Source organism: Salvelinus fontinalis, chromosome 35, assembly GCF_029448725.1.
Source record: "Salvelinus fontinalis isolate EN_2023a chromosome 35, ASM2944872v1, whole genome shotgun sequence".
In the NCBI taxonomy this organism is placed as follows: domain Eukaryota; kingdom Metazoa; phylum Chordata; class Actinopteri; order Salmoniformes; family Salmonidae; genus Salvelinus; species Salvelinus fontinalis.
The window spans coordinates 7,294,565-7,309,536 of record NC_074699.1 but is presented as its reverse complement, the minus strand read 5'-3'; the positions used below and the strand labels follow the sequence as shown (position 1 = coordinate 7,309,536).

Here is a 14,972-nt window from a genome sequence, read left to right as displayed (position 1 = left end):
TTTTTGCTTTTACCTCCCTTATCTCACATAATTTGCTCACATTGTATATAGACTTATTTTATACTGTATTATTGACTGTATGTTTGTTTTACTCCATGTGTAACTGTGTTGTTGTATGTGTCGAACTGCTTTGCTTTATCTTGGCCAGGTCGCAGTTGTAAATGAGAACTTGTTCTCAACTTGCCTACCTGGTTAAATAAAGGTGAAATAAAATAAAAATAAAAATGAGACAAATAAATGACAAGGGTTTCAGTGAGAGGACTAGCTGGTGTCTCCAAGTGGCCACAAAACTCTCCAAAGTGTGCACAGTTCCTAAGTAATTTCAATGCACTTTTATGACTCAAAGAAGAGGCTTCAACTATAAGCTGCTTTTATTTAGCTCTCCTAGCTGTGCTATTGAGGAACTAGAGCAAGCACACTTGTAGTTTTTTGGTTTGGAACACAACCCTGAATCCATACCATCACACAATTACTGTTGTTGTTTACGCAATCCAGAAACGGTCCATTGTAAATTGCAATCTGGGACAGGTAGCATCATTTGAAAGCTTGTTCTATTGCCAACAGTTACAAAACACGATATTACAGTGTTAGGTTTTCACATTGCAATTGAGGGAAGTTGATTATAATTTGTGTGCATAGTCATGTGTGCATTCAGTTGTCTATGTTTGTCATAGACTCATTCTGTTCAGAACAACTCAGGGTATGACGCCATGTCATCTTGTAACTGTACATAAAACATAGTGATCATAAACATTGACAGTGTACATGACATGAGTTTTATGATATGGAAATGTAAAGTGCACATTTGGTGTTTGGCTTGCTTTTATGAAATCAAAGCAGTATATATTATAATCCTCAACGTCTCATATTTCAAAATACATAGAGTCCTCTTAATTTACAGCATTTCCCTCACTCAGACAACAAAAAGTTGTCCAATTAGCGGGAGGGATAGGGGCATCTTCTTGTCACGCGAGGTCCTCAAGTTTAGAACAGCTGTCAGTTAAAAACCTATACAGCGCTCTGAAACGCAGAGCCAGAGCTCTGACGTCATATACAGTATAGCATGTTACTATACAGCCACTGCGTTCCGATTTAGGCATTTATCAGTGCCCAAATGTGCCATTTTCAACCCATGTACGAGTGTAAAGGGCTACAGGCCCAGTGCAGTCAAAAACGTGATTTTCCTGTGTTTTATATACATTTCCACATTATGAAGTTGGAATAATACTGTGAAATTGTGAAAATTATGATCATGCCCTTTTAGTGTAAGAGCTGTTTTTAAAGACTGCCTGAAATGTCAGCCTGTTTTGGCAGTAAATTGGTTAATAGGCCATAAGAAAGAGAGTTCCAAACCAGCTAGTTTTCCGTTTTCCCCTCACTACTCAGACCACTCGCAGACAGTCCTAGCAAAATTCTTGCTTAAATTGCTCTTTGTTAAGAAGCAATTTTATTTTTTGGGCAATTTTAATTGAAAACAATCACAGTAATTGTTACCAAGAAATTATTAATTGTTGAAATAGAAACGGTTGCATTAGACCTTTACCTGAGGGCTGCGCATTCTGTCATTGTCACATTTTCTCCTTTCTGTTTGCCCTTTGCAAAGCATTGCTTGGCAAAGGGATTTTTTCCTTAACATTTTGTGCATTGTTTACCGAAGATCGAGCGTTGCCTTGGCTGATTCTAAAGACCAAAGGGTTTGCAGCTAAATGTGCCTTCCTCCTGCTGTTCCGTCATTGTTGTCCACCTTTCTTTCCTTTTGATACAGCTCTGACGGCCACTTTTCTCATTGACTGCTGCTGCATTCAAAAGTCTTTGCGCGCTACTGAGCTAGATCACTTGCATGGCATATTTTTACAGCATCCTCTTGATTCATTTCAGTTTACCTTAGTAGCCTTTCGCTGACTTTATTGTCAACGATACCAAATTACACTCTGGTCACAAATCACTAGATATTTAAGATCAGGTTTGCGCTTTTCAGCTTCAGATCTGTGGAAAGACATCAAAAGTCTTTGATTGTTGCTGTGTCAGTGAACAAAACATCACTCTCCTCCAGTTGAGCCGTCTGCATTAGCAAATGCAGACGTGTTGAAGACTTTGACGACTTGTGGCCCTGCTATTGTCAGTAGAAACATTGTTTTCCTTGCATCCGTTTTTTTTTTCTCTCGTCCTGATGGCTGCCATGTACTGCTGGAAATGCTGTTAGAAAGTTATCCAATTGCAGTCGACATTTTCCGTGAGTTGTAGCAATGTCGTATCGATGAGTAGTATCAATGTCGAGTTTTACAAAGTTAAACAGGGACCGGTACCAAAAAAGTGCCTTCAGAAAGTATTCATACCCCTTGAATTATTCCACATTTTGTTGTGTTACAGCCTGAATTAAAAATGGATGAAAGAAAGAAAAAAAATGTCACCCATCTACATACAATAACCCATAATGACAAAAGTGAAAACATGTTTTCAGAAAATGTTACAAATGTATTGAAAATGAAAAACAGAAATATCTCATTGACATACTGTAAATATTCATAACCCTGAGTCTGTTGGCACCGATTACAGCTGCTTTTCTGGGCAATTCTCTAAGAGTTTAGCATACCTGGATTGTACATTTTCCCATTGTTCTTTTCAGAAGGCAAATTTATGTCAAACTGTAACTCGGTCACTCAGGAACATTCAATGTCTTCTTGGTAAGCAACTTGTGTTTTAGGTTATTGTCTTGCTGAAAGGGGAATTAATCACCTAGTGTTTGGTGGAAAGCAAACTGAACCCGGTTTTCCTCTAGGAATTTGCCTGTGCTTAGCTCCACTCCATTTCATTTTTGTCCTATAAAACTCCCCAGTCCTTAACAATTACAAGAATACACATAACATGATGCAGCCACCACTATGCTTGAAAATATGGAATGGTAATCAGTAATGTTTTGAATTGGATTTACCCCAAACAAAAAACTTTGTATTCAGGACAAAAAGTTCATTTCTTTACAACATTTTTTTTGCAATATTACTTTAGTGCTTTGTTGCAAACAGGATGCATGTTTTAGAATATTTTCTTTTTCTTTTCCCTCTGTAAATTACTCCACAATTAGTATTGTGGTGTAATTACAATGTTGTTGATCCATCCTTAGTTTTCTCCTATCACAGCCATTAAACTCTGTAACTTTTTTTAAAGGCATCATTGGCCTCGTGATGAAATCCTTGAGCGGTTTCCATCCCCTCTGGCAACTGAGTTAGGAAGGACACCTGTTTCTTTATAGAGATTGAGTGTATTGATACACCATCCAAAGTGTAATTAATAACTTCACTATGCTCAAAGGGATAGTCAATGTCATTTTTTTCTTGTTTTTTAACCAATCCACCAATAGGTGCCCTTTTTGCGAGGCACTGGAAAAACTGAGGGACCTTACAGATAATTGTATGTGTGGGATAAACAAGTAATGTTCAACACTATTATTGCACACAGAGCGAGTCCATGCAACTTATAATGTGACTTGTACATTTTTACTACTGAATTTATTTAGGCTTGCCATAACAACGGGATTTAATAGTTAGTGACTCCAGATATTTCAGCTTTTCATTTTTTATGAATTTGTAAAAAATTTGTATGAATTTGTAAAAAATTCCACTTTGAAATGATGGGATATTGTGTGTAGGCTAGTGAAGAGAAATCTAAATGTAATCAATTTTACATTTATGGCTGTAAACACAACAAAATGTGGAAAAAGTCGAGGGGTGTGAATACTTTGAAGGCACTGTAATGTTAATCACGTTTCAATAAGAAAGCATACCCCTAATGAACAGCTAGCTTGTGCTATTCATTTTTTATTTGTCTTTTATTAAAGTTGAGTGTTTTCATGACCTTTCAACTGTTGTAAAGCACTTTTGTTGTTCAATACCAATTATACCGCTCACACTTAGTGGTAGAATAACAAATTGCAAGATAACTGCATATCATTACAACTTTCTGTTCCTATTTCATTGTAGTGAAATTATGAAGAACTTTCTAGTGACTATGCAAAAGCATACAAAAAACGTTGTCCCCCCTTTCTCCAATATGTTATAACTGTTTTTTAATTGAACCTTTATTTAACTAGGCAAGTCAGTTAAACAACAAATTCGTATTTACAATGACAGCCTACACCAGCCAAATTCAGACAACGCTGGGCCAATTGTGCACCGCCCTATGGGACTCCCAATCACAGCCGTTTGTGATACAGCCTGGGTTCAAACCAGGGTGTCTGTAGTGACACCTCTAGCACTGAGATGCACTTGGACCGCTGCGCCACTCAGGAGCCCATGACATTTACATAGAATCTTTATGATCTAGTGTCAAAAGGTTAACTTGAGAAGTTTCAGGGATCCAATGACATTGTTACTAAAAAATGTATGTTATCACTACATTTAGAAGAAGAGCCCAAAAAGAAGACTGCCAGAGAGGAGAAAGTGGTGAAAAAGGAGACTAAACATTTGAAGAAGAAAGTTATCCATGACTTTTTCAACAAGAACGGTATAGCCTACTTTGTTTATTTGTGTGAAATGTCAAATCTGTGGGGTTTGTCGGCTAAGTGATAACTTATACAGTCAAAAGTAAAATGTCAAACGTGAGTTATGTATATTTGGGTAACTTTGGATTTAAAATATCACATATTCTATGTTAGTCTCCAATACATGACACAAATATTGTAATTTCTAGATAGAAACTGGAAAGTTTATTAACATGACTCAATCACGCTTTAATTAAAGTTGTGGTGGAACCCAAGAAGAAGCTGGACAAAAAGGTGAAGGAGACAAAGAAGGATGTTGAGTCAACTCTTTGGAAATCTGGTATGCCACTGTTATTTTTTGTTACATATCTTTGTAACCCCATTGAGCATGTCCTTTAAAGCAGGAATGCGCAGGTCGTGACTGCCTCGACTTCTTGTGTCGTGTTTTTACATCAAACGGAAACAAGGGCATTGAGCCCTGAGCTGCCTTGGACTGGCCTTCTGTGCAAGGTTTTTTTTTTTTTTTTTTTTAATTTAACCTTTATTTAACTAGGCAAGTCAGTTAGGAACAAATTCTTATTTACAATGACGGCCAAACCCGGATGACTCTGGGCCAATTGTGCACTGCCCTATTGAACTCCCAATCATGGTCGGATGTGATACAGCCTGGATTCAAACCAGGGACTGTAGTGTCATCTCTTGCACTGAGATGCGGTGCCTTAGAACGCTGCGCCACTCGGGAGCAAAAAAAAACATTTGCGTTAAATCCTGCCTACTCGAATGACCCTGCTGCCGTGGCAGTCTTTTCCGGCTTATTTTTCTCTTTTGGGGTAGAGTTGATTGAGATCCAAGAACCGAGAACGATGCTTGTTTATTTTTGTCCCTGCTACAGTTTATTTGTAAACAAGTTCACTAGTTTGTCTGCTTTGTCTGCTCTATGTTTGTTTCTGGCAGCTATAACTTTAACTAGCTTGCAAGTGACTTTCAATTCCGCTCCGGGACCATGGCAGCAGGGACATTTGAGTATACTGGATTTAACGCAAAGACACACCTTGCCCAGAATGCCAGCCCAAGGTGTCTCATGGCTCAACCCTCTTTTTTTCGTTCAAAGTGAAAACACTACACCAGAAGTGGGGCGACATAGGGTAGCCCATGACCTATGGATTCTTGCTTTAAATTACAGTACTTTAGTTAAATGTTAAATGTTTTGTCTCCAAAACCCCCCTATGGCTTTGCATGCATGTACGTCGTAATTTACATGATAAACTGAACCCGTTATCTGATACACAATAATACACAACGTAACAGTGGTCTGCCAAGAAATGCAAAATGTTTTTTTGAATGAAATGGCCCTTAAGAACATTAAACACAAAATTTCAGTTCCAGTTCTTAAATGTCCTGAGTGCTTTGCTATCGAGTACAGTATCATGTTGCACCAAGTTGGATGTATTCTAACAACCCATGCAATGGCTTAGCATAAAAGCAAGTAATTACTGACATGTGAAACTGAATTAATCCATTATCTAATATTGCATTGCCTTTGTTTTCAGACGATGAATCCAAGAACCATGTCAAGGTGGTGAAGACAAAAGAGTCCACCATGAAAAAAGAACATATTGATGTTAATAAAGAAGGTAATGGCTATTACGGGACAGGTAAAACTAGTCTGTTATTCGGAAAAAAACAAAAAAATAAGGTACCTAACATTAGGAGATGTTACCCCTCAAATTCATAGACATTCATATTCATAGGACTGACAGTCCATGTTATACACCGTTTTAACCTTTTTGAAGATTGTAGATTGTTTAAATTCTTGTTGGTGGTAAACAATAAATACAGTATGTACATATTCTTATTCCATCGATTTACTTAGATTTGTGTGCATTAGGTAGTTGTTGTGGAATTGTTAGATTACTTGTTGATATTGCTGCACTGTCAGAACTAGAAGCACAAGCATTTTGCTGCATTCGCAATAACATCTGCTAACCATGTGTATGTGACCAATACAATTCGATTTGATGTGATGTGGGTAAATATCAGAAATGGAAAGGACTGTTGTTTTAAGATGCTAGTGGTTCAGCAAATAAAAAGTATTCTTTATACCGGTAAAACTTAATTTGATCTATAAGACATAACACAAGTAGCCTTGTACAAGCCAAGGCTTGTGTGAGCCGAAACGTCTGATGGGAGCAGGACAAAACAATGTAACCATTCTCAAATTCATAGACAGAGCAAAGGATGCAAAGACTGACCATCCATGATATCAAAATGATCGTTTTAACCATGTTTTGACCAGTTGATGTTACGCTATAACAGTCTGTTCTCCATGGAAACCGCAAGTGTCTTGTCCTCAACAGCCTCATCAACTCTATGCAAAGGAGATGTGTCGCGCTGCATGAGGTGGTCACTCTAGATATGACTGGTTTTCTGATCCGCGCCCATACCTTGTTTAAAAAATAAATAAATTACCCCCTTTCTCTCCCCAATTTCATAGTATCCAATTGTTAGTAGTTACTTAGACGAAGGTCGAGAGCCATGCGTCCTCCGAAACACAACCCAACCAAGCCACACTGCTTCTTAACACAGCGTGCATCCAACCCGGAAGCCAGCCGCACCAATGTGTCGGAGGAAACACCGTGCCACCGTGCACTGCGCCTGGCCCGCCACAGGAGTCGCAAGTGCGCGATGAGAGAAGGATATCCCTACCGGCCAAACCCTCCCTAACCCGGACGACGCTGGGCCAATTGTGCGCCGCCCCATGGACCTCCCGGTCGCGGCCGGCTGCGACAGAGCCTGGGCTCGAACCCAGAGTTTCTGGTGGCACAGCTAACGCTGCGATGCAGTGCATTAGACCACTGCCCCACCCGGGAGGCACTACCTTGTAAAGTGGCTGTTCCACTGGATGTCATAAGGTGAATGCACCAATTTGTAAGTCGCTCTGGATAAGAGCGTCTGCTAAATGACTTAAATGTAAATGTAAATGTATATAGTGTTTGTTTACATTTACTTTGTTTACAAACATTGGAGTAAAACAAGCTTATATTTGGGTTCTGATGAGGTACGACAGTTGAACTAAGCTCATAAGGAATTTACGAGTTATCCTCTTAAACTCTGACACCCTTTGGTAGCATTTGATCAACAACGTATAATATTGTAAACTACCCTCCTACAAACACAATATTCTGTTTTTTTACATTTTGGGAGTGGTCCCCCCAATTTTCTCCATGTTGGGGAATAAGACATTTGAAAGTGTAGGTTTGAAATAAAATGTAGCCAAATAACGTTCCAATGGTGGCGCTCTAAACATGCACAAAATCCCATAGGAACACAGCCATATTAAAAGCGCAGGGCTTGTGCAACGTCCCATGCCTTCATTTTTTTTGTCTTACAGGAAGGATATACAGTGCCTGAATACCGATATACAGTATTCAGACCCCTTGACTTTTTCACATTTTGTTACGCTACAGTCTTGTTCTAAAATGGATCAAATCGTTTATTCCCTAATCAATCTACACAGAATACCCCATAATGACAAAGGAAAAACAGGTTTTTAGAAATGCTTGCTAATTTATTAAAACTTCATTTATAAAACAACCTGAAATATCACATTTACATAAGACTTCTTGGATATGACGCTACAAGTTTGGCACATCTGTTTCTCCAATTCTTCTCTGCAGAATCTCTCAAGCCCTGTCAGGTTGGATGGGGAGCGTAGCTGCAGAGCTTTTTTCAGGTCTCTCCAGAGATGTTCGATCAGGTTCAAGTCCTGGATTTGGTTGGGCCAATCAAGGACATTCAGAGACTTGTCCCGAAGGTGAACCTTCGTCCCAGTCTGAGGTCATGGATCTCTGTACTTTGTTATGTTCATCTTTGCCTCGATCCTGACTAGTCTCCCAGTTGATTTCCGCTGAAAAACATCCCCACAGCATGATGCTGCCACCACCATGCTTCACCATAGGGATGGTGCAGGCTTCCTCCAGACGTGACGCTTGGCATTCAGTCCAAAGAGTCCAATCTTGGTTTCATCAGAACAGAGAATCTTGTTTATCATGGTCTCAGAGTGCTTTATGTGCCTTTTGCAAAAGTCCAAGCGGGCTGTCATGTGCCTTTATCTGAGGAGTGGCTTCCATCTGGCCACTCTACCATAAAGGCCTGTTTGGTGGAGTGCTACAGAGATATCTGTCCTTATGGAAGGTTCTCCCATCTCTACAGAGGAGCTCTAGAGCTCTGTCAGAGTGACCATCGTCTTCTTGGTCACCTCCCTGACCAAGGCCCTTCTCCCTCGATTGCTCAGTTTGGCCGTGTGGCCAGCTCTTGGAAGAGTCTTGAGGGATCCAAACTTATTCAATTTAAGAATGATGGAGGCCATAGTGTTCTTGTGGACCTTCAATGCTGCAGAAATATTTTGGTACCCTTCCCATGATCTGTGCCTTGACAAAATCCTGTCTCAGAGCTCTACGAACAATTCCTTCGACCTATTGCCTTTTTTTTGCTCTGACATACACTGCTGACATGCACTGCTATTTCACAGTGAAAAAATTGACAACAGACTCAGCACGCTTATGGGGAAGGACATTCAACAAGCACAGCACTTACACAAATGACTGATGATTGGCTAAGAGAAATTGATGATAAAAAGGTTGTGGGGGCTTTTTTGTTAGACTTCAGTGTGACTTTTGACAATTTTCACCTAAAAGTACATTTTTTGGTAAATAAGACACAGACAGGTGAGGAAACTTCAAACTCATTTTCCCATTCACTTTTCCTATTGTAAGTGAATGACGGCGCATGTGGATGTTGTCAAACGTCGAAACTGAAACCTGAACTAAAGACCTCGGTTTAAAAGCTGACAATGTTTTTATATACTTTTATTTTATTTTGAATCCTGCGGCTCTGTTGGGCTAAATTGCTGTGAGTGCTGCTATCTGTCCAGGGATCCTGACAGATTCCGTATAGGGGAAGAGACGCGAAAGACCAGCTAGCCTAGCTGGCTCTGAGGGCTCAAATGGAGGCCGCTATTGAACGTTTCCAACGTTTGTTCTGGGAAAATGTGAAACACGTTGACTTTCAATGTAGCAACTGATTGCTTGCGGAGTACTACAGGAGCAAAGTAGCTACTCTTAGCAAGCAAGTAGAACACCTACATAAGCTAATGGGGAACCCACGCCCGCCTACTTTTTCTTTTTCTTCCACCCCAGTAGCTGGATGCCGCTGTGGTCTGGTGGAAGTTTCGTTGCCATGTCGGCTCTCCACAGCCGACTGGCCGGTGCTAGGCAGGGTTTCATCCCCGAAGGGATCTCCTCCTTCCCTGGAGAACGTAGCTGTTCTCGGCCCAACCATAAATTACAGTACTTTAGTTAAATGTTAAATGTTTTGTCTCCAAAACCCCCCTATGGCTTTGCATGCATGTACGTCGTAATTTACATGATAAACTGAACCCGTTATCTGATACACAATAATACACAACGTAACAGTGGTCTGCCAAGAAATGCAAAATGTTTTTTTGAATGAAATGGCCCTTAAGAACATTAAACACAAAATTTCAGTTCCAGTTCTTAAATGTCCTGAGTGCTTTGCTATCGAGTACAGTATCATGTTGCACCAAGTTGGATGTATTCTAACAACCCATGCAATGGCTTAGCATAAAAGCAAGTAATTACTGACATGTGAAACTGAATTAATCCATTATCTAATATTGCATTGCCTTTGTTTTCAGACGATGAATCCAAGAACCATGTCAAGGTGGTGAAGACAAAAGAGTCCACCATGAAAAAAGAACATATTGATGTTAATAAAGAAGGTAATGGCTATTACGGGACAGGTAAAACTAGTCTGTTATTCGGAAAAAAACAAAAAAATAAGGTACCTAACATTAGGAGATGTTACCCCTCAAATTCATAGACATTCATATTCATAGGACTGACAGTCCATGTTATACACCGTTTTAACCTTTTTGAAGATTGTAGATTGTTTAAATTCTTGTTGGTGGTAAACAATAAATACAGTATGTACATATTCTTATTCCATCGATTTACTTAGATTTGTGTGCATTAGGTAGTTGTTGTGGAATTGTTAGATTACTTGTTGATATTGCTGCACTGTCAGAACTAGAAGCACAAGCATTTTGCTGCATTCGCAATAACATCTGCTAACCATGTGTATGTGACCAATACAATTCGATTTGATGTGATGTGGGTAAATATCAGAAATGGAAAGGACTGTTGTTTTAAGATGCTAGTGGTTCAGCAAATAAAAAGTATTCTTTATACCGGTAAAACTTAATTTGATCTATAAGACATAACACAAGTAGCCTTGTACAAGCCAAGGCTTGTGTGAGCCGAAACGTCTGATGGGAGCAGGACAAAACAATGTAACCATTCTCAAATTCATAGACAGAGCAAAGGATGCAAAGACTGACCATCCATGATATCAAAATGATCGTTTTAACCATGTTTTGAGGCTATATAGTGTTTGTTTACATTTACTTTGTTTACAAACATTGGAGTAAAACAAGCTTATATTTGGGTTCTGATGAGGTACGACAGTTGAACTAAGCTCATAAGGAATTTACGAGTTATCCTCTTAAACTCTGACACCCTTTGGTAGCATTTGATCAACAACGTATAATATTGTAAACTACCCTCCTACAAACACAATATTCTGTTTTTTTACATTTTGGGAGTGGTCCCCCCAATTTTCTCCATGTTGGGGAATAAGACATTTGAAAGTGTAGGTTTGAAATAAAATGTAGCCAAATAACGTTCCAATGGTGGCGCTCTAAACATGCACAAAATCCCATAGGAACACAGCCATATTAAAAGCGCAGGGCTTGTGCAACGTCCCATGCCTTCATTTTTTTTGTCTTACAGGAAGGATATACAGTGCCTGAATACCGATATACAGTATTCAGACCCCTTGACTTTTTCACATTTTGTTACGCTACAGTCTTGTTCTAAAATGGATCAAATCGTTTATTCCCTAATCAATCTACACAGAATACCCCATAATGACAAAGGAAAAACAGGTTTTTAGAAATGCTTGCTAATTTATTAAAACTTCATTTATAAAACAACCTGAAATATCACATTTACATAAGACTTCTTGGATATGACGCTACAAGTTTGGCACATCTGTTTCTCCAATTCTTCTCTGCAGAATCTCTCAAGCCCTGTCAGGTTGGATGGGGAGCGTAGCTGCAGAGCTTTTTTCAGGTCTCTCCAGAGATGTTCGATCAGGTTCAAGTCCTGGATTTGGTTGGGCCAATCAAGGACATTCAGAGACTTGTCCCGAAGGTGAACCTTCGTCCCAGTCTGAGGTCATGGATCTCTGTACTTTGTTATGTTCATCTTTGCCTCGATCCTGACTAGTCTCCCAGTTGATTTCCGCTGAAAAACATCCCCACAGCATGATGCTGCCACCACCATGCTTCACCATAGGGATGGTGCAGGCTTCCTCCAGACGTGACGCTTGGCATTCAGTCCAAAGAGTCCAATCTTGGTTTCATCAGAACAGAGAATCTTGTTTATCATGGTCTCAGAGTGCTTTATGTGCCTTTTGCAAAAGTCCAAGCGGGCTGTCATGTGCCTTTATCTGAGGAGTGGCTTCCATCTGGCCACTCTACCATAAAGGCCTGTTTGGTGGAGTGCTACAGAGATATCTGTCCTTATGGAAGGTTCTCCCATCTCTACAGAGGAGCTCTAGAGCTCTGTCAGAGTGACCATCGTCTTCTTGGTCACCTCCCTGACCAAGGCCCTTCTCCCTCGATTGCTCAGTTTGGCCGTGTGGCCAGCTCTTGGAAGAGTCTTGAGGGATCCAAACTTATTCAATTTAAGAATGATGGAGGCCATAGTGTTCTTGTGGACCTTCAATGCTGCAGAAATATTTTGGTACCCTTCCCATGATCTGTGCCTTGACAAAATCCTGTCTCAGAGCTCTACGAACAATTCCTTCGACCTATTGCCTTTTTTTTGCTCTGACATACACTGCTGACATGCACTGCTATTTCACAGTGAAAAAATTGACAACAGACTCAGCACGCTTATGGGGAAGGACATTCAACAAGCACAGCACTTACACAAATGACTGATGATTGGCTAAGAGAAATTGATGATAAAAAGGTTGTGGGGGCTTTTTTGTTAGACTTCAGTGTGACTTTTGACAATTTTCACCTAAAAGTACATTTTTTGGTAAATAAGACACAGACAGGTGAGGAAACTTCAAACTCATTTTCCCATTCACTTTTCCTATTGTAAGTGAATGACGGCGCATGTGGATGTTGTCAAACGTCGAAACTGAAACCTGAACTAAAGACCTCGGTTTAAAAGCTGACAATGTTTTTATATACTTTTATTTTATTTTGAATCCTGCGGCTCTGTTGGGCTAAATTGCTGTGAGTGCTGCTATCTGTCCAGGGATCCTGACAGATTCCGTATAGGGGAAGAGACGCGAAAGACCAGCTAGCCTAGCTGGCTCTGAGGGCTCAAATGGAGGCCGCTATTGAACGTTTCCAACGTTTGTTCTGGGAAAATGTGAAACACGTTGACTTTCAATGTAGCAACTGATTGCTTGCGGAGTACTACAGGAGCAAAGTAGCTACTCTTAGCAAGCAAGTAGAACACCTACATAAGCTAATGGGGAACCCACGCCCGCCTACTTTTTCTTTTTCTTCCACCCCAGTAGCTGGATGCCGCTGTGGTCTGGTGGAAGTTTCGTTGCCATGTCGGCTCTCCACAGCCGACTGGCCGGTGCTAGGCAGGGTTTCATCCCCGAAGGGATCTCCTCCTTCCCTGGAGAACGTAGCTGTTCTCGGCCCAACCATAAATTACAGTACTTTAGTTAAATGTTAAATGTTTTGTCTCCAAAACCCCCCTATGGCTTTGCATGCATGTACGTCGTAATTTACATGATAAACTGAACCCGTTATCTGATACACAATAATACACAACGTAACAGTGGTCTGCCAAGAAATGCAAAATGTTTTTTTGAATGAAATGGCCCTTAAGAACATTAAACACAAAATTTCAGTTCCAGTTCTTAAATGTCCTGAGTGCTTTGCTATCGAGTACAGTATCATGTTGCACCAAGTTGGATGTATTCTAACAACCCATGCAATGGCTTAGCATAAAAGCAAGTAATTACTGACATGTGAAACTGAATTAATCCATTATCTAATATTGCATTGCCTTTGTTTTCAGACGATGAATCCAAGAACCATGTCAAGGTGGTGAAGACAAAAGAGTCCACCATGAAAAAAGAACATATTGATGTTAATAAAGAAGGTAATGGCTATTACGGGACAGGTAAAACTAGTCTGTTATTCGGAAAAAAACAAAAAAATAAGGTACCTAACATTAGGAGATGTTACCCCTCAAATTCATAGACATTCATATTCATAGGACTGACAGTCCATGTTATACACCGTTTTAACCTTTTTGAAGATTGTAGATTGTTTAAATTCTTGTTGGTGGTAAACAATAAATACAGTATGTACATATTCTTATTCCATCGATTTACTTAGATTTGTGTGCATTAGGTAGTTGTTGTGGAATTGTTAGATTACTTGTTGATATTGCTGCACTGTCAGAACTAGAAGCACAAGCATTTTGCTGCATTCGCAATAACATCTGCTAACCATGTGTATGTGACCAATACAATTCGATTTGATGTGATGTGGGTAAATATCAGAAATGGAAAGGACTGTTGTTTTAAGATGCTAGTGGTTCAGCAAATAAAAAGTATTCTTTATACCGGTAAAACTTAATTTGATCTATAAGACATAACACAAGTAGCCTTGTACAAGCCAAGGCTTGTGTGAGCCGAAACGTCTGATGGGAGCAGGACAAAACAATGTAACCATTCTCAAATTCATAGACAGAGCAAAGGATGCAAAGACTGACCATCCATGATATCAAAATGATCGTTTTAACCATGTTTTGAGGCTATATAGTGTTTGTTTACATTTACTTTGTTTACAAACATTGGAGTAAAACAAGCTTATATTTGGGTTCTGATGAGGTACGACAGTTGAACTAAGCTCATAAGGAATTTACGAGTTATCCTCTTAAACTCTGACACCCTTTGGTAGCATTTGATCAACAACGTATAATATTGTAAACTACCCTCCTACAAACACAATATTCTGTTTTTTTACATTTTGGGAGTGGTCCCCCCAATTTTCTCCATGTTGGGGAATAAGACATTTGAAAGTGTAGGTTTGAAATAAAATGTAGCCAAATAACGTTCCAATGGTGGCGCTCTAAACATGCACAAAATCCCATAGGAACACAGCCATATTAAAAGCGCAGGGCTTGTGCAACGTCCCATGCCTTCATTTTTTTTGTCTTACAGGAAGGATATACAGTGCCTGAATACCGATATACAGTATTCAGACCCCTTGACTTTTTCACATTTTGTTACGCTACAGTCTTGTTCTAAAATGGATCAAATCGTTTATTCCCTAATCAATCTACACAGAATACCCCATAATGACAAAGGA

General features: G+C 39.7%; 1 protein-coding gene across 1 annotated transcript in view; it reads left to right on the top strand.

The window, feature by feature from the left end:
- Positions 1-14,972, top strand: part of LOC129834116 (triadin-like) — a 54,768-nt gene that overhangs the window by 12,762 nt on the left and 27,034 nt on the right. The window contains exons 4-8 of the mRNA XM_055898866.1: positions 4,399-4,500; positions 4,737-4,817; positions 6,028-6,111; positions 10,194-10,277; positions 13,672-13,755. Coding sequence (XP_055754841.1) covers positions 4,399-4,500; positions 4,737-4,817; positions 6,028-6,111; positions 10,194-10,277; positions 13,672-13,755 — 435 coding nt within the window. The remainder of the gene's footprint in view (positions 1-4,398; positions 4,501-4,736; positions 4,818-6,027; positions 6,112-10,193; positions 10,278-13,671; positions 13,756-14,972) is intronic.